The 25,517-nt window shown below is 45.0% G+C and overlaps 1 protein-coding gene across 1 annotated transcript in view; it reads left to right on the top strand.

The window, feature by feature from the left end:
• Window positions 1–5,494: 5,494 nt before the first annotated feature.
• The window catches only part of IGSF11 (immunoglobulin superfamily member 11), a 105,744-nt gene continuing 85,721 nt past the window's right edge, over window positions 5,495–25,517 (top strand). Inside the window, exon 1 of the mRNA XM_053935967.1 lies at window positions 5,495–5,602. Coding sequence (XP_053791942.1) covers window positions 5,530–5,602 — 73 coding nt within the window. The 5' untranslated portion in view covers window positions 5,495–5,529. The remainder of the gene's footprint in view (window positions 5,603–25,517) is intronic.

Genomic DNA, 25,517 nt, shown 5'->3' with positions numbered 1-25,517 from the left:
CCAAAAGCATGTTGGTATTTTCAGCTACATCAGCTGGTCTAGTAAAAGTTATTGCTTCTCCATAGAAGTTATTGCACCTCACATATCTTTAGACCATCACAGCCACAGCAACACTGCTACTAAACAAGATTCTCAAATACCCATTTTGTATTGCAACTGCAGGAATACATCCGCATGAGTCCTAACTTCATGAGTCCTAATTTTGTCATTTATTTATTTTCTGTCACATCTGTGTGTAATAAATTTCAGCAGTTCTGGGGAAAAAAAAAGGAAGAGTGATTGATTTCCATTTTCTGGGCTTTATAGGGTGTGCTACCTAGAAGAGTTGTCATTACCACCATTTGCTGGTGTTTAGTGGAAGACTTAATTCACCTACTGTAATGATTTGGGGAAATCTGTCAATGTACAATTTAGAAAGTAGTTATGTAAATGGCAGCATTATGAAATGCTTTTATGTGGAATGCAGCATCCCCTGTTTCCTAAGAGGGGTGGCAGTGTGTGTCTGATAGGGTACAATGGACAGTTGTTAACCACAGCAAGAACAGCGTGTCCAAAGAAAGATTTAGTCAGAGCCTTGGGGACCAATTTGTTTCAAACATGTCTGCATGGGCAGGATTTGGGGGAGTGAGTGAGAGATGAAGGATTTCAAAATGTTAAATTAAAAGCTTTGGTTTTGTAGACACCAGAACACTGGGTGACTTTGGGTAGGAGAAGAGGGGAAGAAGAGGATTTTGTAGCTGAGGAGGTTTGCTTTTACTGTGGGAACAGCCAAGGAAAACTCAGGAGATGTAAAAATATGCAGAGAGTTGGTTAGATTGTTGATTATCTCAAAGTGCATTGGGATACTCCAGAATAGTCAGAAATCGTGTGAACGGGGTGCATAGAAATTTATTTATTCCTCACACTACTGTGGAAGGGCGCACCTTGCAGTGCAGTAAGCAAAATCAGCATGTCACACATACTACAGGCCCAGGATGAAGAAACCAACCAGACCAGTATGGCCATGAGGGTAGAAAGGTCATGGGGAAGCAGTGTCTCAGCCCAGCTCCTGGAGTTTGGCTGTGTGGCTCCTTGCCCATGAAGTGGGGACAGCAGAGAGAGATGGCTCTTGATGTGTGGGTCAAAGTGGCCTTGGAGAAAGAAACAATGCAATGGCCTACTTCAGTGCTGAGAAGTTTGAAAGTACGCCTAATCCACCCGGGTTTCCATGGACACATCCGCTCCTGCCATCTGGCATTGAAGGAGTGTGGAAATTTGCTTGTTGTTTCAGGGCTGGTTTCCCTCAGATATTTCTCAGATCTCACTACGTGGCTGACATACAAGCATAGGCCATTGCTGTGCCAGGGATCCTGGCCAACACATGGACAGGGCTCACCCAAAAGCCTATGCTGGCCGTGCTTTGGATTCACAGCACCTGCACTGGACTGCACCCGGTGCTGGACAGTGAGGGCACTGTGCTGATGCTCCTGCTTGTTCCACTATACAGGCTTTCAAAAGTACAAACTTTTACTTGGGACAGTATTCCCACATAACCAGTCCTGTGGCCAGTAGAAAAAAAAAATCTGTGATAGATGGGTTGACAGGGTTATCATTGTTTTTTCTTCTATTTAGTGACCTCTGTTTTGTATGCACAGGTGTTCAGCAAAATAAATCCAGGGTTTTGTTTGAGTTAGTTTTATTGAAAAGGTACAGACATAGTTAATTTGGTATATATTTGAAGGGCTGTCATATTTCTTCTCAGATAGGATTAAAACAGTTCAATCTGCAAACTCTATTTCGTCTGTCAAAGGGAGATAACCAATTCCACAGACTGAAGTTATTAATGATCAACTGAGTGAATTTTATCCATCTTTTTATATCTTGGAAGGACACCTCACTGAAGCTGATTTTGATCAATTTGTAAGCAATGTCACCTTCAATAAATTCCCATCTGACAATAGATAACCCAGTAACAAGCTGGGAGACAGCAATGGTGATGTAAGACCTGGCATCTATTGCAGCCCTTGAACCCAACTGCATCCCCACTGGATTTTTAGAGCTATGTTAAGGCAAAAGGGGAAAAAAAAAGTAGGATCATCCTGGAAGAAAAGCTTTCTTTTCAAATTTGACTCACAAAGATGTTTTTCATTGAGACATGAGAATTGCATTACTTATCATAATTCTTTCAAAAGAAAAAGGTGGGAGTGGTTTCTTTCTTTCTCTCTTTTTCTTTTTCTTTTTCTTTTTTTTTTTTTTTTCCCATCCTTGCCCAGCCTAGCATGTACAATCTTGGAAGTATCTTGGCTATTCAGTTTAAGGATCCTATGCATGTTCTTCTGAGTAATGTACTACAACTGAGTCCTGCAGTGGTTATCTGCTAGCATCTGATGCCTGGGATACGGCAAAGCACATTTCCTCTATCCATGATGTACTATTTCCATCGATGCCAAGGAAGAGGTACAGACACTCACTGGTGGGAAAATAGGCTGCTAGAGCAGCAAATATCCATGCTCTTAGCTCTAGTATCCAACCAGCTGGAGTGTGCTGCACTCACTGGATAAATGGTTGGCATAAGCCTAATATTTTGAGGAAGGCTCAAGGACAGCTAAAGTGGAAATTCAGAATTCTAGGAACAGTATCTCCTCGTCCACATCCTTTCTGTACAATCTGCAAGCTATTTTTGGAAGTGGCGATAAGGTGAAGAGGGAGCCAGAGTGAGAGGATTGACTGGTACATCTGAAGATTATTATTCCCTGTGACTGCTCCATCCTTCTGGAGTGTGGCCACAGATTGTTCTTGCAGTTGCTGCAAGAAGCAGCTGAAGTCACTTGCTGTGTCACTGTGGTTTGTAGTTATGGTACAGTATCTGCTGTGGTGACCAGATCTGAAAGCTGATTAAAATGCTCCCTGATCCCAGCAGCTTGCATCAGGAGGGAGTCATGTGGGTCCATTTTGGGTAGAAATACTTTCTCTGACCACCAGGCTCTCGATTCACATTATGCTCACTGCACTTTTTAGGAAGCAGATTAATTAATTTACTGTACAGGGTGAACTGATCTTTGCTGTTTACCTGCCAGCTAATGCACAGCAGGATGCAAGGAACAGTCCAAAGTGAGCTGGGATGGCATTTGCTAAATGCAGTGTGTCCTTATACTAAAAAACACACTTATTTCCATTAGGTCAAGACAGCTTCCAAGTCTTGGCAGACCAGGAAGGCGGTGCGGCAGTCCTAGGGAGAATATGCAATTTTTCTTGTTTTCACTTGATTTGTCTTTGCATCTTTTCATTCTTGGAAGTGATCTGCAGGAGTAAGGGCAGTGTCAGGCCAGTGTGCCAAACATGCTCTGTGCTCTCTGTCCTTGACTTTGCTGAAGGAGGTTATGTTTAGCAAGAAACATTCATGGGCCTTCATTGTAAGTGAATGTGTGGACATACTCATTGTGTTCCTCAAGGTAGTCACTGAGTGTATGCACAAGGATAGAGGTTTCCTGGAACTGCTTCTGATCATAAAATGATCATTTCCCTTTGTCCTTTTGCTTGATGAAAAATGCAGCAAGTCAGCTGGAGGAAAGAGAAGCAGTCTGAGAAAGTCTGAGGAAACTTCAATTCCCATATTGCCACAGAATGAGGGGAACAGCTGGGCTATGACTCTCCCTTCGATGCTTTTCTGAAGTGTTATGGTTCAGCGGCTTGAGTCTTTGCCAAGAGCTGGCTCCCTAATGGAGCAAAACCCTCTTTTAGTCTGCTTGCCCATGGCAAGGCTGGAGTGGAGGGTGCTTTGCAAGAGTGCTAAAACTGTCAGAACACCTGTATCGTCAGGTTTCATGTTGGAGAACGTGTCAGGCACCAGACCAACCTGAAAAGAGACTGGAGTGTACATCCCCTGAGTCACCATGTGTTGCCTTCTCGCCTCTCTGAGCCACCACTTGCTGAATGAAATCCCAGCCCATGTGGCAGTGAGCAATTTTGCTGCCTGATAAGGTTAGGTCAACCTTTGCTCCTTGTAAACAGAGTTAGTAGTTTTATTTCAGAACTAAGATAACTGGTAAACCTGGACTGCTGCAGTGACATTCCTCTGATAGAAGTTTGCCAAAACTTGATGCTGGGCAAGGCAGAGCTTAACCTAGGCTAACCAAGAGTGGTGAGATGGTAGTTAGCTTTCCACATACTGTTATTATGGGCACCAGCTTGCTTTTTTCCATGATTCTTAAAATAATTTCTGCTTTTCTACCCCTGAGACTTTTCCTTGATATCTTCACTCCTGGGTGCAGCTCTCCCCCACCCCTCTTCACAGGGGTAGTGCAGCCATGTAAAGGGTCAGAGCACCTTTTGAGGCAACTGAGGAGGCAGAAACCTGAACAGTGCCTAGCAATAGGGTAGTCTGGGCAGGGGGATGCTCCCAGGGCCGGCGAATGGGAAGGAGGTAGGGAGAAGCATGACAAGATGGATTCACTGCCTGCAGGATGCAAAGGCTGCATAGCTGTGCTTTGGTGGGGAGGAAATGAAAGTTGAGTGGGGGAATGAAGCAACTGGACATTTGACAGAATTGTTAGAGAGTTTTCCTTGTCAAACTGCTTATTTTCACAAAGCAAAACTACTGTGATCAGACTTGGACAGTGAGCTGGCTGTGCGTGAGGAGTCATTCTGTGCAAGCTTTCTGTTTGATTCTTTCCCCAGAAGATCACCCTGAATTCAGAAAGGGCTCCTTTCCTCCTTTCCTCCTTTTCTACCTCTACATACACACTTGATGTGTGCTGATTTTCAACCGATTAATTTTTCTGCACAGCCTTAAGAACTGCACTGACTTAAGCTTGTGACACAACTTGTTGGCGATTCCTGCGTTACACTGTATTGCAGTTCCCCAACTCCAAGAACTGCCTCACACCCTTTAGAGGTACCTTGGTCGGTTTTATAGGAGTGCGGAATGCTCGTGTTTCCCAGGCTCCTGAATGGCGGAGTTAGGGTGGTTCATACCTTTGCAGTGTTTATACTGTGCGCTGCAGCGGTGACCAGTCCCATGCAGACCATCCCAAATATTTTGCTGCGTGCTGCCGCTGTCATCTTCAATGCAGCTGTAGGCAGGCTCCGGAAAGAAGAAGCCCCCACGCTGCCGCGATGATCCGAAGGAGCGGTGGGGGTGCAGTCTCCAGCCCTGCGCTGGACCGCACCTCTTCACCCTGGCCCGTGTAGCATCCCTACGGATGCAGCGGCGCCGGGTTGGCGGGGAAGGGGAGGAGGGGGGAACCCCCAATTTTTGCGGAGAGAGGAGGAGGGTGGTGGGACGTGCCGCTGCGCGCCGGGACGGTGCCGCGCGGGGGGTGACAGCCGCAGCCCGGCGGGTTGCGGGGGCGGCTCGGGGCCGCCAGGCTGCGCTCTCGGTCCGGCCGCCGCGCCTGCCGCCCTCCCCGGGCGACCGGGGCTTGGGGCACGGCGGAGCCTCGCCGCGAGCGGGCGGTCCCGGGACGGCGGCGGCACCAGCGGCGGCGGCACCTGCGGCGGCGGGGAAAGGCAGGCTCGGCGGCCCGCTCCGCGCCCCTCGCCCGGCCCGGCATGACGCGGCGGCGCCCCGGCGGCGGCGGGAGGTGGGTGCCGGCAGCCTTGGCCGCGCTCCTGGCCCTGAGAGGTGAGTGCTGCACGGGCGGAGCGGGGCGCGGCACCCGCGCACGGGGCATCGCCCTGGAGCCGCGGGGTCGCCGCCGCCGGTGCCACGGTGGTGCCCCGTGCCTGGGGAAGTTTTGATTGCGGTCCCGCCGGTGATGCTCGGGAATGCGGCGGCGGGCGAGTGCTTTTGCGGGCAGGCGTGGAGAAGGAGCGCTGCTCTGCTCGGCTCCTTCTGCTGCCTCCGCTGCAGCATCCTCCCTACTATTCTTATATATACATATTTTATTTAATTTTTTTTTTTTACGGTGCCGTAAAACTTGCTTGAAACTGGGCTTCACGTTAGGCTCAGTTGTCTGGGCCTAGCCCCTTGGTAAGCTCACCTGTGTGGAAAACTCTGGTCTATCCCTCAGGCCCTGAGGCAGCAGGGAACTTTCCGCAGAGATGGTGACAGACTCCTCGGAGACCCCTGTGTCCCCCCCATTCTCTCCTCTGCCTCCTTCTTCCAGGCGCACGGCGCACCGCTTCAGCTCTAAGATACGTGCCTGCCCCCGGGGACATGGAGTCTCCAGCGCCTCCCGCCCCCTATAGCCCTTCTGAAATAAGGTGTGTTCCCTGGTCTTTGTGCGGAGAGGAAACAAATTGCGTATGACAGATGCTACTCACATCACTTAGTGCATTGCCGGGGAGCACCAGGAGGTGCTGCATTAAGGGCAGCAGAAGAAACTACCAAGTGCAAGATGTTCAGACTCATAGACTCATCTGTTGATCAGGTGGCAATGCCTCCTTTCAAGTAATGCTAAGCTTTAGAGCAGCCTGCTCAGTTATGGTTTACAGAGGTCCACATGGCAATTTTCTTAATGTCTGCCCTTTAATGCAGACACTCGCTAAGCAGTTTTGCAGAGGTCAGCTCAGCAGTGAGCAGCCCACAGCTTTGAGACAGCTGGGCCACCTTTGCTGCTGGGAAACTGGGAGACTTGCTGCTAGAGGTCCCTGAGACAGTGAGAGGTCAGTAAGAAACGATGGGGTCTCCCATGAGAAGACCAGAGATGTCTCAGGAAGGTCTAGATGAAACCTCCTCACAGTCGAGATCTGGATGGAGTCTACTGCTTGGGTGGCTGTGCCTTGCTGTCAATGCCCTGTGAGGCACAGCAGGCTTTCCCCTCTACCCAGGACTTGGTTAGAAACAAGTCTTGTGATGGATAAATGAACTTTTCACAAATGTCTCAGCCTCAAATGCACCCTGCATTCCTGTCCTCAGAAAATGTTTGGAAGTCTGAGTCTCATGCATTAACTGGAAATTGCACCTGCTGACTTCAAAGAGATGAATTATGGAAAAAAAAATAATGTTTACTAGCATTAAGTTGAAAGATATAATCACAGCTTTACACTATTGATTTGCTTTTTGTTCTTTTCCTAATTTGGAAAGCAAGTTCAATTATTTCCAGGTTCTCAATGCTACAGGTTTCTTTGCCTGCAGATATTGCAAAGGTGTAAATGTCTATGGAGTTACTGGACTTACTCCAGTTAGAGGCATATAAGTGGTGAAGTCCTTCTGTTGATGTGATATCACTGCAAAAACACAACAATAAACAGATATAAGGTTAAAATCGAAGGGGTATTTAATTATCCTTTTAAGCAGAAAGATTGACTCAACATTTACTTTTCTTTTTTTTTTTTTTTTTGGTTGAGGGCATACAGGGACAGTGACATTGGAGAGAACTAGGTGTGAAAACACACTTTCCCATGAAATATTTATCTGCAATAGTGTAATGGTTTTTCTTGCAATTTCCTTTAAGATGTCATGATTACCTGAATGAAACACTTATTTCTCAAGCTTGGCTTTTTTTAATTTTGTCTTAGGAAAAGTCTTTAGAAGATGGTGGTAGATGAAAATAGCTGTGGTTATTTCTATGGTACACAGCGTGGCCATATTTTCAGCGGTTCTTGAGTTTGAAAAGAAAACACTCTAAGGGATAAGGAACAGACATATACCCAGGAAAGCTGAAATTAAATTGGGAGAATTTTTTCTAAACAACATTTGCAGAAGATTAGTAAGTGTGTTTCTGCTCTGGGCTGCCAAGTATGGTTAGGAAGAGTGATTTTTAAATTTTTTTTCTCTTTTTGAGATTTCAGACTGGTTTAGAAGGTAGAAGAAAAATGAGGGGTCATATGCAAAGTGATTCCTGAATTAAAAATAAGATTTAAAAGTAGGAGGATCTGAAAGAGTGTATAATCAGGCAAAATACTTAATGCCAAGAAAATGAAACTTGTTGGGGGGGGGGGCGGGGGAAAGACCTTGGAGGTCATTCCATCGTTCTCACATTTTATACCTACAATAAAATAAAATTAGACTTCATAGTGATATTTAAGTCAATTATTATAGTACCATTTTCTTATGTTGTTTTGCAATTTGTAGAATAACAATTATTCTTTGTAACTGGTGCTAGTTGCCCATTTTCTGGGCCTATTATATCCATGTTTAATGGTCTTGGGCCAAGGGCAGCATCTATGTTTTCCCTCTAAAACATTATAAGCATAGTAATTTTTTGTGGAAATAATATTTTCCCAGGAGAAATTTAGGGAAAGATAGGAGGGAATTCTCTTCAGAGCTTTGAAACCAAACCTGGGATTGCTAATCAATCCTCCTATGTCTCCAGAAATAGCATCCTGCAGATTGTCAAATGTGGTAGAAATCACACATCGGGTACAGTCAGAGTGCAGAACTGACGTGTTTTTTAACTGCATGGTGTTTGGATTCTGTGACACAGAATTGCAACAGGTGAGATTTCAGTGTGTTACAGTCCACTGCAGATGGATCTTGCAAGACCAGGGTGTGAGGGTGCCTGGCTGTAGTGGATTAATGCAACAGCAGGTCTATAGCGCCTCACGTGACTTTTTGGAGTTGCCCTCTTGTCGGTCTGAGGTTCTCACAGCTGGAACTCTTTTGGCCTTGCAGCACCCTTGTCCTACCCACCCGTGCTTCCCAGCTCTGCACCAGGTCCTCAGCCCTAGAAAGGGAGTACTCTGTCAGTCCCTTGCCCTTCCATGCTTTTGCAGTTTTTTTTTTTTTTTTTTTTTTTGGAACAGATTGCCATTTGTGTCAAGCTGTGTGGTTTTGTGACATGTAGATAAATCATTTTGCTCGTGACCTGACCTTGGTCCCCAGCGGTAGGCACAGATGCATTAACTACTTCTTTCTGAAGTGGGTATCATTCCCTTATTTTGGAAATGATTCTATATCTCTGTTTCTTCAGTATTGCCTAAACTGCAATTTTCTTTTTATAAGGTTCTGTTCTCAAGGGATCTCAGAGTGCCTCAGGAGCAGCTATATTTAGTTGCTTAGTAGTAATATGGATATACAAAGTATGGATAAACAACTCTTTAACTTAGGAAACTTAGGAATTATTTTTCCTGCCTTCTTGGGGGAGTAGTGTTTTTATTCTTGTACCAATAGTACAGATGGAGAAAGCAAGACTCAGCAAGACCTCATGACCCACTGAAGGTCAGTGGATGTTGGTAGTAATCTTGAGTGTCTTGGAACAAACTGTAACCACAGGAGGATGCTTAAATTTATGCAGCGGGTTAAGCAATAATGTAATGGTCCTCTTTAGGGATGTTCACTACTAAATTGTGGTGAGTCATCTATATTTAGCAGGATGCTACTATCATCGTGCTTTTTAAGTAAAGTGCTTTTAACACAGTTTATTTCAAGGAGAAGTGCATGCACTGAAAATCTGTTCTTTGTAGTTTCCTCCTTGTGAAGCATTAATGGTGCCTTCCCTTTTGTAAGTGTTCAGAGAAAAATTTAGCTCCTGGTTGTTTAACAGACAGCAATGTAACAAAGACAGTTCTCTGGTTTTTACTACTTTGTGTTTGCACAGTTATTTATGAACATTACCTAATTGAGAGTCTCCAAACTTACTTTGTGAGGGCAGTCAGTTTGATTTACAGCATGGAAAACTGATGTGTGCAGAGATGAAATTATTTTCTTGCTGTCAGGTAGGACATTTGTCCAGCCTCTCCTTTAGAGAAGTCCCAATTACAGGGCTTCTGGTCATATGCCTCCCTACTTTATTCTCGCAACTGTTTCATGTCTTGTGCATCAGGGAGAAAGCACAAAATTTTTAACTGTGCAGAGTGAACTTTTAAGGTTTTTTTGGGTTTTTTTTCTTACAAGTTTTTATCTCTTTGGTTTTGGAGGTCACTTGTGTCCTGGCTTCTGCCCTTTTTTTTTCCCACTGCTTGAGCTGGGCTGCTCTATTTCATCCATATTGAGAAATTTGGCTTCATTCTAAACAGAAGTAGAAGTCAAATGCTTTGATGGTTTTGAAAGGAAATTTTTGAGAGAAATTCCATCTTAGAACACTGATATTTTGTCTCTTTGTGGAGTTGTATTGTTATAATACAAGGAGGTACCCTAAGCAAAAAGATATTTTGATGTGAAAAGTCAAAATTTTTCATCCCAAAGATGCTTAAATTGGATGTTTCTGTATTTTTTTTCCTCCCCGTTTTTCTTTTGAAACACAGTTATGATTTTACAAAACATCCCATGTTTGATAAGTTTTGGTTTAGTGGAAGTAACTTCAGTGAAGCTTTAGTGGTTGCTGCTTTTTATTTCTACGGGGCATTTAAAAAGAACTGTGATAAAAACCAACTTGCAGCAATTGGTGGTACCTGTGCACAGTGTCTGCCCATTATTTTGGCCATCTTGACACATGTATGCAAACACCATGTACACACATATGTGGCACTGCTCTTGTCCTTTCTGTATTCATTGTGCTGTAGAGCATTGTACTGAAAAAGTCAAGTTTCTATTTAAGAAGTAGAGCAGATATTTGTTAATATTTGGTTCCCCCTCTGGAACAGTCACTGGAGAAATCAGAACAGGACTAGCAGGTTGAGCTCAGTCCCTTATTATTTGTGCATGTGCAGAGCCACAGCTCTCCTCCTGGCAGCATAGCAGTACTTGTACATTTGCATCTCTGCATGAAGCTAATTTCAAGTGCAATTTTGGTATTAGGCTGATCAGATCGTTTATTTAGGGACAAAAACTTGTGCTGTTATTTTCTCATAGTCTCATGAGCCAACCTAGCTATGAGAACATGAGCTTATGCTTCACAAGCATCAGCAGGAGAAAGCCAGTGTCTGAATTCCACTTAGTTACCTCTGGGCTTTGATTTTACCAGGAATACTGAAGCCAGGAGTGTTGTTTGTGGGGAGGCAATGACAGATACCCTGTTTACAATCTCTGGTGCATTTCTGCAGCAGCCTGTCTAAGCAGTCCTGGGCCAGGTCAGCCTGCTGGTCTCTGCTGCCATGGCCAAATTTGGATGCTCCCATGGGAGGTGTCAAAACCTCCTCAGTGAGAAATTGGTGCCAAACATTTATCAAAGAGGAGTCTGGTGTCATGTCTGTGCTACAGGTTGCCCTAGGAGTAGGCTGGTGTATGCATTGCTCTGGACTTCAATGCCTACAAAACCCAATTTTATTTTAATTTTAGGGTATGAGCACACTCCACTTCCTTGCCATAAAATGAATTAAGTCATATGTATTCCTTCTACCAATGCAGAGCAAATAAAGCATCCATCTCCTCCCTTCCTCAGGCAAGCCCCTCCACTTCCAAAGCAGCAGATGTAAAACTTCCCCCTTGCCAGGGGCCAGGTTGAGCTGGGCTAACCGAGCCCCCTGGTGCTATGTCCTCAGCTGGTGTCCAGCAGGCTGGGTGTGCAATGGCCCTGGACACACCAACCCCTCGGCCTCCTGAGCAGAGGGGCTGCGGGTGGACTGCAGGCTCAGCTCTGCCTCTGCCCAGCACATTAACAGCCTCTGCCAGGAGCAAGTGGGTTGGAACACCCTCTCTGCAGGCCCACTGTGGGGATTACTTCCTAATCCTCACTAATTAGAAGTTGACTATTTCCTGGAAGCATGAGGGTATAGTGATGTTATGCTTTTTTCATTCTACTTTTTGGGTTTTTTTTTGGTTCTACCTAATGTATCTGTGGATGTTCCAGTGTCCTTATAAATGCATGGGCCTCTGTGATTTCTGCTGAGCTCTTGACTTGACTATAACATGGGCTAATCATTCCTGGTAGTTAATTATTGGCTGTGCTTAGAAGAAGCAGAAAAAGTAAAAACAGAAAAGGAAAATGACAATATTTTCCTTATGTCTGGTCATGTTTCCTGTTCTTCAGTTATGCTGTACAACCTTTCTTTTTTTCTCTTGAACAAACAAACACAAAAAGCCCACAAGCAAACAAAACCCACAGAGATGTACCTGTTTCACTTCTTCATTCCCATTTGATAACTTCTTTCTATTTAACTCATCTCCAAGTTAAATTGTCCCAATTTTAACACTGTTTGACCATTAAGTGTTTTTGACTGGTGAATGGTGAAACCTTTGTCTGCCTTCTGCATTTTCAAATGTGCCATGCAGAAGCAACCACAGCAATTCCAGCTGAGGGTGCACTTTCAGTGTTCATGGTGGCATTAGAATACTTCCAGCATCCTTCCTTTCAGCCTCTACCTTTAGACACCCTGACAGCTTGCTTGCTTCTTTGACCACTGTTGTATGTTGAACAGATGTTTTCATTGAGCCGTTCACAGTGATACCAAGATATTTTTCTCAAGTGATTACATTTGAATTAGAGCCCCATGGTATATGAGTAGTTCAGATTATTCTCTCAAGTTCTTATTACTGTCTGTTTGGTAATGTTGAATTTCATCCTGCATTATGCTGCCCACTTGCTGAGCTTTGTCAGATCCCTTGGAAGTCTCTCTCAATCTTCTTTTGTCTCAGCCAGCCCAAATCACTTTGCCAGCTTCCTGTCTCTCTTCCAGATATTAAGGAATAGATTAAACCACCCCAGAACTGGTTAGAAACCTGGGGGTAATCCCTTGTAATCAGGGCCAGAGCGAGGGCAGGGGGAGAGGAGCTCTCATGCCTCTGAGCCTGGGCACTGGGGACTGGGGCAGCAGCTCTGGACTCAGTCTGACCTCAGCTGGCCTGAACCCCACTGGGGGCAAGGCAAGGTGAGGAGTTCCCACACCAGGCAAGCAGGGGACAGGTCTAGCACTGAACTGGCATCCTGCCCAGAACAGTTTAGCAGGTGTGCTTTGAAGTGACAGAAAATTAATTACTTCATACTGTCCTTTTCCTTCCAAAATTAGAGTGGATTGCAGGGCCACAAGTTCCCCTGAGCAGAGATCAAGCTGGTTTATCTCCTATTGTGTACTTTTATGGGCGTAGGGTACTGGGCTGGTTTAACCAAGCCCTGCTGACACTTCCAGGTTAGCCTGTAGCCTCCCTTATGAAGAGTACACCAACTTCAAGAACCAACTGACCTAGCAAGAGTTTGCTTGTCTTTGCTAGTTATAGCCACTTGAGAAATTTCTTTCTTCAACTGTTCTGCACTTCTGGACTTGTCCCTTAAATGTACTGAAGTGATGGGGTTTTGGCTTTTGCAGTTGGCCTTCAGTTTTGCTTTCAGTCCTATCTACCATTTTATGAGGCAACTGTTTAGACTGAATCACTTCTTGTTTCTGTTGTTTGGCCATACAATGTTCTCTCTTGCTTCTCAGCAGTTTTTTGTTTAGGACACTGAGTACATTTTCAGTGATGATGCTGAGATTGCTTCAACACACCACTGTACAGTGTAACAACTTTACACAACTTTCCCCTGCTTTTGGAGTTAGGCTGTTTGTACCCTTTCTGCTTCTAATTGTTTTTTCTAACATGTAAGAGGCACAATGCAGAATTCAGATACTGTATTTCTCACAGGGATGTTAAATTTGATTGTGTAGCAGTCACTGTTACTTTGTATCTTTAGATCAATTGCAGGGTTTTAGCTTCTAAGTGTGCTGGGACAGGTTGTTCCAAGTCCGACCTACGCTCTTTTAGATGCTGCAGAATTGTAGCCTGCTGTGACTCTTAGCTAATTCCTGCGCATCTTGCTGAAGTCACTATTTTTTTTGTTTTCTTTGACTTTGTTCCTTTGCTCTCACTCCACACCATGGAGCAGATATTCTTTACCTGATCAGGAGGAAATACAGGTTGCTTTAGTGAGATTTGTTTTTTAGTTAATTTTTCTCCCTCTTCAGCCTTAGCTATCTAGATGAGATTTGTGTATCACCCATCTTGCAGTTTGATGTCTCTGCCTCTTTACCCACACTGTTCCAGGCAGGGCATGAGTCTGTGATGAATTCTGCAGCTGTGGGCACACAGACCACAAGGCATGTTGGACACCGTGTTGGTTGGTATGGCTATATAAAGAGGTTGTTGTTTCATGTTCTAGGGGCTGGTTCACTGCATCGAACCTGAAGTGTTTCTTGGAGTTTTTGCTCCAGCTCCACACCACCTGCTCTGACCTGTGCTCCCATGTGGTCTATCAGCATTAGCTGCACTCTGAAATGTTTGGTTTGGAGGTGATATCTCAGCAAATGCAGCCCTGCTTCTTGGTTAAAGGGTCCCTGGGAGCTCTGAAAGGAATGCATCACTCACTCTGCTGCCTCTCACTGCCTGTGCCAGTGAATGGGGCCTGGAACTCCCCACGACCTTTGGGGAAGGAGACAGGGATGGGTGGAAGATGGGTTGCTTTAGTGAAGCAGAAGGTGATGGAGGGCTTCTGCAGGGCACTGCTGAGCTTGTGTGATTTCTGGGCTGCTTCCATAACTAACTGTGTGGTTGATCTTCACTGTTTAATGGGGTTTGTTATCTGAACATTGTTATTTGTTATCTCCATTGGTTGTGGAGCTGCTCGTGTGCAGACCTGCTTGGCTTTCTGGCTGTGTGAGGTAGTGACTCGGAGAGGTTGGGAGGACCTTGGCTACTTGGCAGAAGGACAGAATGGCCTCAGTCTGTCTGCAGAATCGTCATGTCCTTGGCTTGTCAAGGGCAGCCCTTCCTTTTGCCCCTGAAACAGCTGCTGCGCCCTGGGCCCTTATTACGGGACTCATCCGCAATCAGCGCCTCCCTCTCCTGTGCTGGAAATGCCTCGGACACGGAGAGCAGGCTTGTGTGTCTCAGCTGCATGGAGTTGCAGCAAGGCTGTGCTTTGCTTGTTCTTTGGGGAATGCTCCGTGCTAGCTCTACTGTAGCTTTTTTGCATAGTTTCATCTGTTCTCACTGCTCTCGCCCTTATTCCCAGTGGCTGTTTTGCCTTTTTTTCTACCTTTTTTTTTTTTTTTTTTTTTTTTTTTTCTTTTGCAAGACTTCATTTCAGTTGCCACATTGACAGCAATTGTCTGTTTATGCACAGAATATGTACAGCACAGGCAGGCTTCCCCCACCCCCTTGGTCCCCATCCTCCAGCCCTCCTGCACTACGTGCCCTGTCCCCCACAGCTTCACCCTGGCTGGGAGCTCCAGCCCTGAGCCAGAGGGCTCAGAGCGAGGGCACCGCTGCAGGTGAAGGGGGGAGCTGAGCATCCCACTGCCACTGGCTTGTATTGCATCCTAATTGCAAATAGCCCTTCCGGCGTCAGCAGTTTGTGGGAATAATTGACAGGAGGTGCCGGCGAGGTGCTGAGTCAGAGCGAGGTGTGCTTGCCAAGTCACTGCAGCAGAAGGAGTCCGATCGCTTCGTGTGGAGGGAAGCCAATTGACGGTGGGTTTCCTAGCTGCCTTTTGGGCCTCTTTCTTTCCTTTCTCTGAGGCTGCAATTCAGCAGCAGTGATGCTATGCATGTAAGGGAAAAACCAGGGGGATCGGGGAGCTCTTTATTTTTTGCTTTTTCCTTTTTTTTTTGGCTGTGAGCACTGGGATTAGGGGATGTGGACTCCATTCCCACCTGCTGCCACTGGGTTTCTGTGCTGTCATTTCTGTGCTCTGAGCAAACAGAAGCGGTAGAGAGCCCATGTTGGGGGATAGTGTCGAGAGAGTGGCCCTAGTGACAGATTGATGTCTCCTGGGAGAGGAAAAGCAGCATGTGACATCCTCAGCTGGGCAAGGGGGATAGCTATGCAAACCGAAAAAGCTACAAAATAGAATTACTGAAAAGGTGTTCTGTCCTGTCCTTCCTGAGGGTTGTTTCTGCTGCAGTGTCCTACCATTTATTTAGGGGTTTGAAATTACTCGTTTGACATGCAGGAAGATGAGTGCTTGTCCTGTATACATCTAGCACCTGATGGACCTCCAGGTCAGGCTCGTGAGAGTTTTGTCATTTATTCCTGACCTTCTTGAATATGGCTAGCATCAATGTTTGTACCACAGCTGAATCTGTCCCAGAGGTCTGGATTCTTTCCTTTTTCTTGCTTCAGGGTGACTTCAGTTGTCTTTGTTTTTCTCCCTCTCTGTAGCACAAGGTACCTTTTTCCTACCTTGGACAAAAGTCAGTATTTGTTTAACAGAGATCTAAATATATGTGTCTGCTGTGTGCTGCCTTTGTAAGGAGAGCATACTATTTTTGCTTTTAGTAACCACTTTGTGGAAAGAGATGAGGAGCATGAAGACAGAGGCCCATGTATTTTTCAGAACCCTTCCCATCTATGCTGCGGTCTGCCCACCCACTTTCTTAATGCTAATCCTTGTATAATCTTTCTCTTCACTGACTCAGGTAACAGCCACGTTATCTAGATCACCATGCAGCTGATGGGGAAAACTGAGGCCCTGAGATGGGAAGAGCCTTTGCCATGGTCATGCAGGACTCCCATGGCCAACCTGGGGTTAGAGCCTGCATCTACTGACTGCCAGCCCATGCCTTCTCCACTGGACAATGCTGCCTGTCCACTAATTTAATCAGTGGCCTGCTGAATACTTTTCATCCTGAGTTTTTGTGCCAGTGGCTCATGGGTGGTTATCGATTCTGAGTCTTTGGACAAAATCTGCAGCTTCTAAATCAAATGCAGTTCTTCTTTCATCCTTGTCTTGACCATCTTCATGATGAATATTTTGCATTGGACCCCCAGAGGGGTGACCCTGGGGTCACAGGTGAGGGGACTGTGTGTGCAAGGCATCTGTCCTCCTCGCCTCCAGTTTGCTGCCGGTTTACTTGTTGGGTGCACTGTGACACTGGTGGCAATCTTAAACAATCTGTGCCTTGAGGATGCTTTGGAGGAAATCTTTCCCGACTGGGTTCTGCTGCAGCATCAGCCAGGGCTGATCAGGATCAGCTCAGGGCTGAAGAAAGGGGCCAGAAAGGTCTGAGCTGTGACTGTCTTCCCTTCAAGTTGTGTTTCTGTGTGTTTTGCCCTGCTAGCCAGGGCCCTCCTACAGAGAAGAGTGAGTCTGGTCCTCTGACATTATGAAGTATTTTCTTCATTGATTAACGGAACCTTGGTCTCCATCTGGTCTAATGCAGCCCTTCTTCCTTATCCACTCTCTACCCATGATGTGCCTTCACCCTGAAAACAGAAAAAAAAAAAATAGAGCATTGTCTGTTACAATTGGGATTTTATAAGATACCTGTGGGAATTAAGCACACAATTCCCTCAGGTTCTTCATCAGCCTAGCTGATGTGAATTTATGTTGGCAATAAGCAAGAGTGGAAGCAGTCCTGTCAGCAGAGCCACAGCTATTCTCCCTGTGTTTGATGTAGAAACTGCTGTGGTAAAGCTTATTTAGCTTTGAGGTCTGTGTGTCAGGTCCTGGGACCAGAACCTTCAAGAAGTCTCTGATGTGAGTGGACCCCATGCTCTTGCCTCCTCTGGGGGTCTTTTCAAGCACTCAGAAGTGCTGTGGAAATACCAGTGGCTAATAACACCGTGTGTAGGGCTGCTGTGCTGTGCTGTGCTGGACAAATGCGCCTGACATCCACTGGGCCAAGGACTGAGCCTGCTATGAGTCAGTCAGGATGATGAAACTCTGCCAAACCAACTCTTCTTTCCTTAAAGAAGATAGAATTTTCTTTTTCTGCAATAGAATTTTCTTAGGAGATAATTGAGAGATTCTTCTGACAACTGCAAGAATCCTTTTTCTCCATAACCAAAGAATGACAGCTTGTATCAGTTTTGCACACATGGAGAAATTCAGTGGCAATCATCGTACTTTTAATTAAAAATAAACAGTTATGATATAAAATAATAAAACAACTGCTGGAGATCAAACCAGTTGTGGATATAGCTGTCACTTAGAACAAATCAGGACACAAATAAGAAGAAAAAGCTGCCTTCATCCTTGGTTATGAGTGAGAATCCCTTCTGGGATTTTGTTTTTGTGGCTAAAATTAATTTCATAGTGTAATTTAGATTTCTTTTTGGAATTTGTTCCTCTGGCCATATAGCCAGGGCACAGCTGGCAGCTTCTCTTGCAGCTGCAGGAGGGAAAAAGTGATTCAGGTGGGGATGCTGCTGACCCTGTGATCCAGTGCACAGCCAGTGGGTCCCAGAAGGCCACTGTTGTCTCCTGCCAGTGATCTGCTTCCAGCTTCTCCTCATCCCTTTCACCTTTATGAAAATGTTCATTATGTGGCTTGATGGACACAAAGGAGTGTCCACCTCTCATTGTGAATTTATGTAAGATGGGCCCAAGTTGTGGAAATCTCATTAAATTAGCGAACTGTGTAAGGCTTCCATTCATTTCGGCTTTGCTAAGAGTACAGCTTGGATTATTCTCTCAGATTTGAAGAGTTTTTCAGCCTTGGAGCTCAAAATCAACTTAGAGGCTAAAATCAGACTAGGTCTCCTTATCTCAGCTTTAAAAACAGAAACGTATTACACTCAAAGTCCATTAAAGCCAAAAGGCTGTCTTAATGCATGTGTATATATATATATATAATATATAATAATGCACATATAACTGTACAGTCAAAATAAAGCAGCACTGGGAAATGCATAAGTTAATGATGCCTTGTTATGTATCCTGTATCATTTATGGCATGAATCCTGTATCTTTTATGGCATGAATTTTATAGTCTAAGTGGTAGTAAGATTAGAGGTGGGTGAATAATTTATAGCAAATAATTTATTTAATGAATTCCTCTTCCATTTCTATTTGAAAATTGTTTGTGAACATCCTGCGGTTTCTTTGCATTTTACTTATTTGAAATTACTTACTGAATAGCTTCTACAAATAATATTTGACATGCCACATGCTCATAAGAAGGTTTGTTGTTTTTCTTTTTTTAACTGTTTTCTAAGAGGGAGAGCAGCATTTCAGCTCCAGGTTTGGTTGCTCAGCAATGATACAAAGCCAAAGTTCATGCCACAGTATTTCACTATCCTGACAGCTCAAAGTAATGGCTAGAATTGAGCAGTTTCTGAAATGTATCAAGAATTAGCTATTAATTTTTAATAATTTTTCAGACTGTTTGTGGGGATAGCAAGTTCAAAATTCACTTTTGCCAGTGAGTGCTAAAATTGCTCAAAATGTGTTACTTCCTTGTACATTTACGTCACTAAATTAGAATAGCTGCAGAAATTAACAGAATGCTCTAAGGTCCACAGTCAGCAGTGTGCTGTGCGTATGCCTGACTTCAGGCATATTCCTGAGTAGATGCATAAGTGGTAGAATGGCAAATTATGAACTTCAGCATATGTTTAAGTGGTTTTCTGAATTAGGGACCAAAACAGAGAACAAAGCAAATTTATCTTTCATGAAAGTGAACATACAAGAGAATTCTGTTTCCTCATCTGCAATTACAGGGCACTCTATTTTTCTGAGGAAGAGTGTGGGGGAGTGGTGATATAAATGTTGAATTAAATTGCAGTATTTCTGATTTCATCAAATACAAGGCAGTTTATCTGAAGTTTCTCATACATATCCCTGTGCTTTCCCCCCCCCTTAAATATTGGAGGAAATAGCATGAAGAATTGAAAAACAAACAAACAAACAAAACCTCAGCCATTCAGTTTCAGTTTTTTATTTATATCATCATCTTTTAAGATTTCTCAGATTTCAGAATATTTTCCATGTACTTTTATTGGCTTATCATCCCTCTAAAAAAAGTTAATTTGGAAATATTAAATAATGCTTGACAAAAGTAAAGCAAATAATGAATCGCAGAAAGAACTTTCTCTGGGTCTGCAAGGAATAGGTGTGAGTTACTTTAGCATCTTAAAGAACAGTTGCAACAATGTCAGCTGCTGAAGGTCTACATTTTTGTGTGCAACTTTTGTGCACATTGTGAAAAGCAGCATCTGAAGCTGCGTGAGACAGCTAATTCAGCTCTGTAACACAGGTGATGCTTTGTTGGCCTGCCTGAATGCATAGTTAAACAGTTGTTCTTTTGGGCCTGTGAACCAGTGAGACCTCATATTCTTCCGTTTATGTCTTTGGGCTGACCTGTGTGGGGTCTCTTATGTGTAGAGGGTGGAGCATGGCAGTGAGTACTTCACCTGTACCTGTTCACCTAATGTCATGAACCTTATGAAAAGAAAATGAACATGTTTAAGGCCTTTGCTCTTCTGTCAGAGGAGGGGTGGGTGCAGGGCCTTGTGTCCCAAGGGAACAAATGCTTGGGCCACAGGGCCCATGGACTTACTGAGTTGCTAGTTCTGAGCTAGCAGAAGAACACAGACAGTTCAGGAGAGGGTGGTCTGGAAAGCTGGGAAGAGAAAGAGCCATCTCTGGGTGATTGGTGATGTGTGGGATGCAACTGCAGAAATAGGCAGTCAATTTTGGGTGAGGAAGAGCGATTGTCTCTGCTGACTTGTGAGAGCTAAAATGACCTCCTTGGAGCAGAGGGTCAAAGGAATAAAGTGTTGTGTCTCATGCCAATGATCAGAAATGCACCCGAGTCATGCTGTGCACCAAACCTGCAGACCAGACATACCATGAAGACAAGTCTGCCAAATGTGGTCTCGATGTCCATTGATGCTTGTATGCAAGGAACTTGCACCCATGAGAGGAGGGCTGCTTCCAAAGAGAGGGTTTCTGGACCTCTGTACACATTGATTGCCCTTTAGGTGATGGTCTGGATCCCAGTCTTGTACATATGGAAATCAGTGGGAGAGTCTCAGTTTTGTGTGGTTGGAAAGGTGAAGGAATGTTTGTCAGGCAAGAGAAAAGAGGCCTGGATCTGGACTAGGAGTGTGTGCTGCAGGGAGGACTGGGGAGTGCCTGGACTGTGCATTCCCCAATCTATATTCCTATTTATTGATCCATGCTCCTCACCCACCTGTCATCCTCCATGTACTCTACTGTGATTCCAGCCCCAGGGCTGGAGAAGATCCTGTAGGAAAAGCTGGCAGTGAAATTCTGAATATTGCACCAACAGTCTTCTCTCCTCTTTCTAAGGCTTTCAGAACACTAATCACATGAAATATATCCAAACTTATTGCTTATCCCTGGCACCTTTTATGACCTCAGTGATGAATGTTAAAACATTGAAACCTTGAAATTAAAAAGCAGTCACCTATACCAAACAAGGTAAACAGCAAATGGTCCCAACAGTCTGCCACGTGCCCTAACACACCGGAGGGATGCCTTTAGCAGCAAAAGAAGTAGCACTGCATTAGGTTTACAAGGACAGTGATGCTATATCCCACAAGGGCTGTGGCACTTGTGTCTATGACAGGAACGACATCAAGAGACTTCTTCAAGTAATTGCATCCTCAGTGTTTTGGGAGCAGAGCCTGGCCAGCCTAGGAAGGTGGGAGATCAAAGGCCATTTCTGAATTTAGCTCAGTTTCATAGAGCCTTGGGGCAAAAATGGCAGAAGAGGTTGGCTTAAGAAGAAGTGTGGCTGTGTCTCCATCCAGTGGCTAGTGCCAATGATGACAAGTTGGCTCCCCACAGGAATTCAGTTTTATATGGGGCGATGTCCCAAAAGAAACATGTAGCAGATGTGAGGCTGCCTTCTTAAAGCTGACTTTTACAGGGGTCTAAGATGTGTCTTATCTTGTCTTGTGCCTTTCTGTGTTGTTCTGGCTTCAGTGTTATAAACATAGACTTATTAACCATATCAATAAAATATAATAATAATAATAACAACAATAATAACAATTATTATTTACCATTTTACACTCCCGTGGGAAAGACCCTGGTTATACCAAGTGGTTCTGCTGTGATTCCAATGGGATGGTGCACAGTTGCAGACCTAAATGGCTGTGGCCATACATCACGCTCTCTGTGTTTCTCTCACAGTCAGCCAGGACAAGTCAAAACAGGCAAAAGGAAAGAAAATAGACAAATTTCCGCATCCATAGCAGCTGGAGTGAACGCCAAACAGATGGGCTCTTCCACCCCGATTATCCTAACCTCCTAAATATAGAAATACAGGCTTTTTTTTTTTTTTTCCCTTCTTTTCTATTTTTTTATGAATTTAAATTACCCGAGGGGGTGGTGTTAACTCACGCTAGGGCAGTGCTAACGAGTGCAAATAGAAGTCATCTGCTGACAGAGTCAGATTGTGGCTTCTGCTCATGACTATGCCCCCACCCTGCCTACACACATTTTTTCCATTGGAAATGTGGGGAGTGATAGGGGCTGAAGCTGTCCTGTCTGTGGGGTGGGGGAATATCAGTGTGTACATGAAGAGGCTTTTATTTCAAATTCTGTCAGTACTTATGCAAATACACAGAGTAAATAAGCACTAAAAACATATGATTAAGAACTATATATTCTTGCCTCCTCCTGCAGATGGTTTGGTGAGTAGATGGGGTAGCAGTAGTTCGAGTCACTGGAGGAGTTCACAGCTATTTTGGTTATCATTGCACAAGCACACTGATAGATATGGGGTAGAAAGGTGCAGGTTCTGCTTTTTTAACATGTACCAACTCGTGTTTTTTTGCAGGATGCAGAGAGATTCGAGGGATGTCTTCTGGCAGCGGGCTGGTTGTGCCTGAACAACCTCATCCTTTTTGTTCTGCAGTAGTTGACATCAGCAAAGCAGCAGTAGGGCAGTGCTTTTTGTGATTTTTTTGAACTTCTTTTGCTGTACTGAGGACTTGGATAGGAAAATTCTGATTTTTGTTTTTCCAGTGGGGAAACACATCACCTCACCAATGCTGTGTTTTCCTTTCATCTTTCAGATTACTTTTGCTCTGTCTTGCCCCAGGGGTTGCATTTTGTACCTGTTATCAGGCTTTTGTTCCCTGACCAGTCTTAGAGAGCAGGTGGCAGGAGGAGGTGGTGCCTGCAGAGGAGTGCAAGGCTGTGTCTGATCCCTGCCCTGTTCTACACTTGCATGGTGGAGAGTACACACACCTGGGTCTTGCTTTCCCACCTCTAGGAAGGGAATGAATGACAAGGGCTTGTTTCTGGACGTTTCAGGATGCTGTCAGGGAAAAACATTGTGTTGGTACTGTATTACTGCTATCACTGTAACCATGAACCAAGATATATAATGAGGATAAAGGTTAGAAGCAGAACTGCCCTAGCTTGGGGCCCAGCCAAGCAGAACTGCAATGTTTTTCCCTTGTCATTATGTACAAGGGTGTGTTGTGCTCTGTGGATGTATCTGTGCTACCATCAGTGCAGATATACAAATAGACCGTGTGTAAGACTTCAGAGACACTGTGAAGAGGTTCTTTATCTTATGGGCTGCTCTCCATGTAAGGCTAGCAAGTAGTTTATCAAGCTCCCAGGGCTCATTTTGCTGGTGTACTCATGCTCTCCTGCAGAAACTTAAATAGTTGCAACCTTAACCCCAGGTGCCCGAGTGCCGTCATTGGGTTCTGTAGGATTTGCATCATCCTTGGAGTTTCCCACATACAGGAGAGGTCAACAACTTTTAGAGGAGGCCGACTAGGGGAGGCGTGGAGTTTGCACCATTGAAGAAGGCCTCTAAGGATAAGTTCAATCCAGCAGCTGGCAGGGTGACAGAACTGCAGGAGATCCTGCCTTGGGGAGAAGGATGAAGCTGGTGATTTCCTGAGGTTGCAATGCAGGGGATTGTTACCCCATGTCTCTTCAGGGTAGAGTGTTTCTCTTGATACACTGAGGTCAGGCAGAGTGGCTTATCCTATAGATACTGGGTAGTGAGGTGAGAGCAAATAAATACATCTGGAAGCTTTCCCTGGAAACAGTTTGTTTTTAACATGGTAGGGGTTGTTCCACCGATAATAAGCTCAACTGAGTTCAGTATTTGCACTGTGTCCCCTAGAGCCTGGGTCAGAAAAGGGCTTTGCAGCCTGGATGCTGTGGCAGACCTGTGCTAGCTTCCATGCCTTTGCTTAGGACTCAGGATAAGCTCTCGCAGATTCTGCATATAGGGGATCACAGTGAGAGCACCTAATTGGCTTTGCAGCAGAGGAGCTTTGGCATGGTTTCTTCACTCTGATTCACGAGTGGCTCTATCAAACCTGGCTGGCACAGCACAGGGTCACTCGAGCATCTCCACGCTGTGCACTTGAGTACCCCTGACCAGCAGCAGCTCAGGAGTGCAGGCACACCCGTGCTGGCTCTGCACACTGCCTGCTTGGCAGAGCTGCCTCGTTCGGGCTCCCAGCCACTGCATGCTGGCTCTGTCCCTCGCAGTGGCTGTGCCCTGTCCGTCTGTGCTGCTGCAGCCAGGGCACTTCAGGCTGTGCTAACCCTGACAGAGCCACCACCCTATTTCTGCACCCAAAGCATGGGTAATCCACAGCTGGCTTGGATCCTCTCTAGGGACACAAACAGCATTTTTAGGATTTAAAAATATAATGGTACTGCAATCCAAGGCTTGTTGTGCTGCTTGTGTTTAAGGATGCCTGGTTATTTTTAGTTATGCTTTTCACCTTTTCTTGCGTCAGTTTTGCTCTTGATAAATGTTGTTAAAAGTCCCCTTAGTTACAGTTGTTGCCCCCTGAGTAGCTGTGATTATCATGATTGTTATCCTGTCTTTGCTTTGAGTCACTTTACTATCTTGCCAGGTTTGAAAAAGACTGCCTGGAACTTTCCCATCCCTCGATTCTAGCTCAGACTGGCTTTGCATGGAGAATTTTACCCTCCTTTCTACTATTTTTGAGAATAAGTTTGGGGGGGAAATGGTTTCCTGCATATATGAAAAGGGAAATGTTTTCTTTTGGATGCTGCCTTTCCACCATGTTGTGTAGCCAGGCCTTGAAATGCAGCAGAAGGGTGATCCGTGTGCTTTTTGTCACCTTTGAGACAATCTACATGAATTAGGTTAGATAAAGAGCCTTTGAAAAATCAAATGTGATTGTCCATGTGCTCAGCAGAGGCAACACAGAATTCATTGAGGAAAAAGCCTCAGCTTTCACCCCTGGCAGCTTCTTTGTGTGACTGGAACAAACCCAGAGTCCCCTGCAGATGCCATCAGCTGTCACTAGGAGCAGGGAATGGACCTGTGTCTCCCTTACCTGCTTGGGTTCTTTCTTTGTCATTCTTGGAGATGGTGGAGAAGAAAGCTACCTTCCTCATGTTCAAGGAGAGAGGGAGCTGGTCAGGAAGGGGACTGAGGCAGAGGTCCCTGCAGATTAAGGAGCATGGTGGGAATGGGAGTGCACTGAAGGGTGGGGGGAAGAAGGGAGTAAGCGGATCCATATGGGTCTGAATGGAGAAGGACTCCCTGGGAGTGAGTCACATTAATGGGCTGCCCCCCAAGCCTTTTCTGCTTCAGAAAATCACCTCTCCTAGCTTCTCCTGGGGGAGACAACAGCCACCCAGAGGGATTGAAACTGGGAGCCTTTGTGAGGGATCCTTTGGCCTGAGAAGATCCTGGCTCAGAGGAGAGGGGGGCAGGATGAGTCTGGGCCTGCCTGTGTCACATTTTAGAGGAACTGAAAAACTAGAAGAACTGAGAACCCTGAAAACCTCCCCAGGGACTCAGCAATTCTATCTTCTGGCTGGGAATTGAGGATATACCACAAATATAACCTACAGTCACACAGTTATTGTAAAGCCAGTAAACCAGATGATTAAATATAGGCTCAGTTTCTGTCTATCCTGGAGGTTGAAAGAATCAGGAAGAAACAAAAGTATATGATTTATTTATTTGTTTGTTTGTTTGTTTTAGTACATAATGAGCTATATTTTAGCAGTGCCTGTGGATATGGCATCTGTTGCTGTTGCTTTTCTGGCAGCATCTGGGCTGAATACCTGAGCTGTGTTGATACTTGAGT

Source organism: Vidua chalybeata, chromosome 2 (genome assembly GCF_026979565.1).
Source record: "Vidua chalybeata isolate OUT-0048 chromosome 2, bVidCha1 merged haplotype, whole genome shotgun sequence".
Lineage (NCBI taxonomy): Eukaryota > Metazoa > Chordata > Aves > Passeriformes > Viduidae > Vidua > Vidua chalybeata.
Note: the sequence above shows the minus strand (reverse complement) of the source record. Positions and strands in the feature narration are given on the sequence as shown.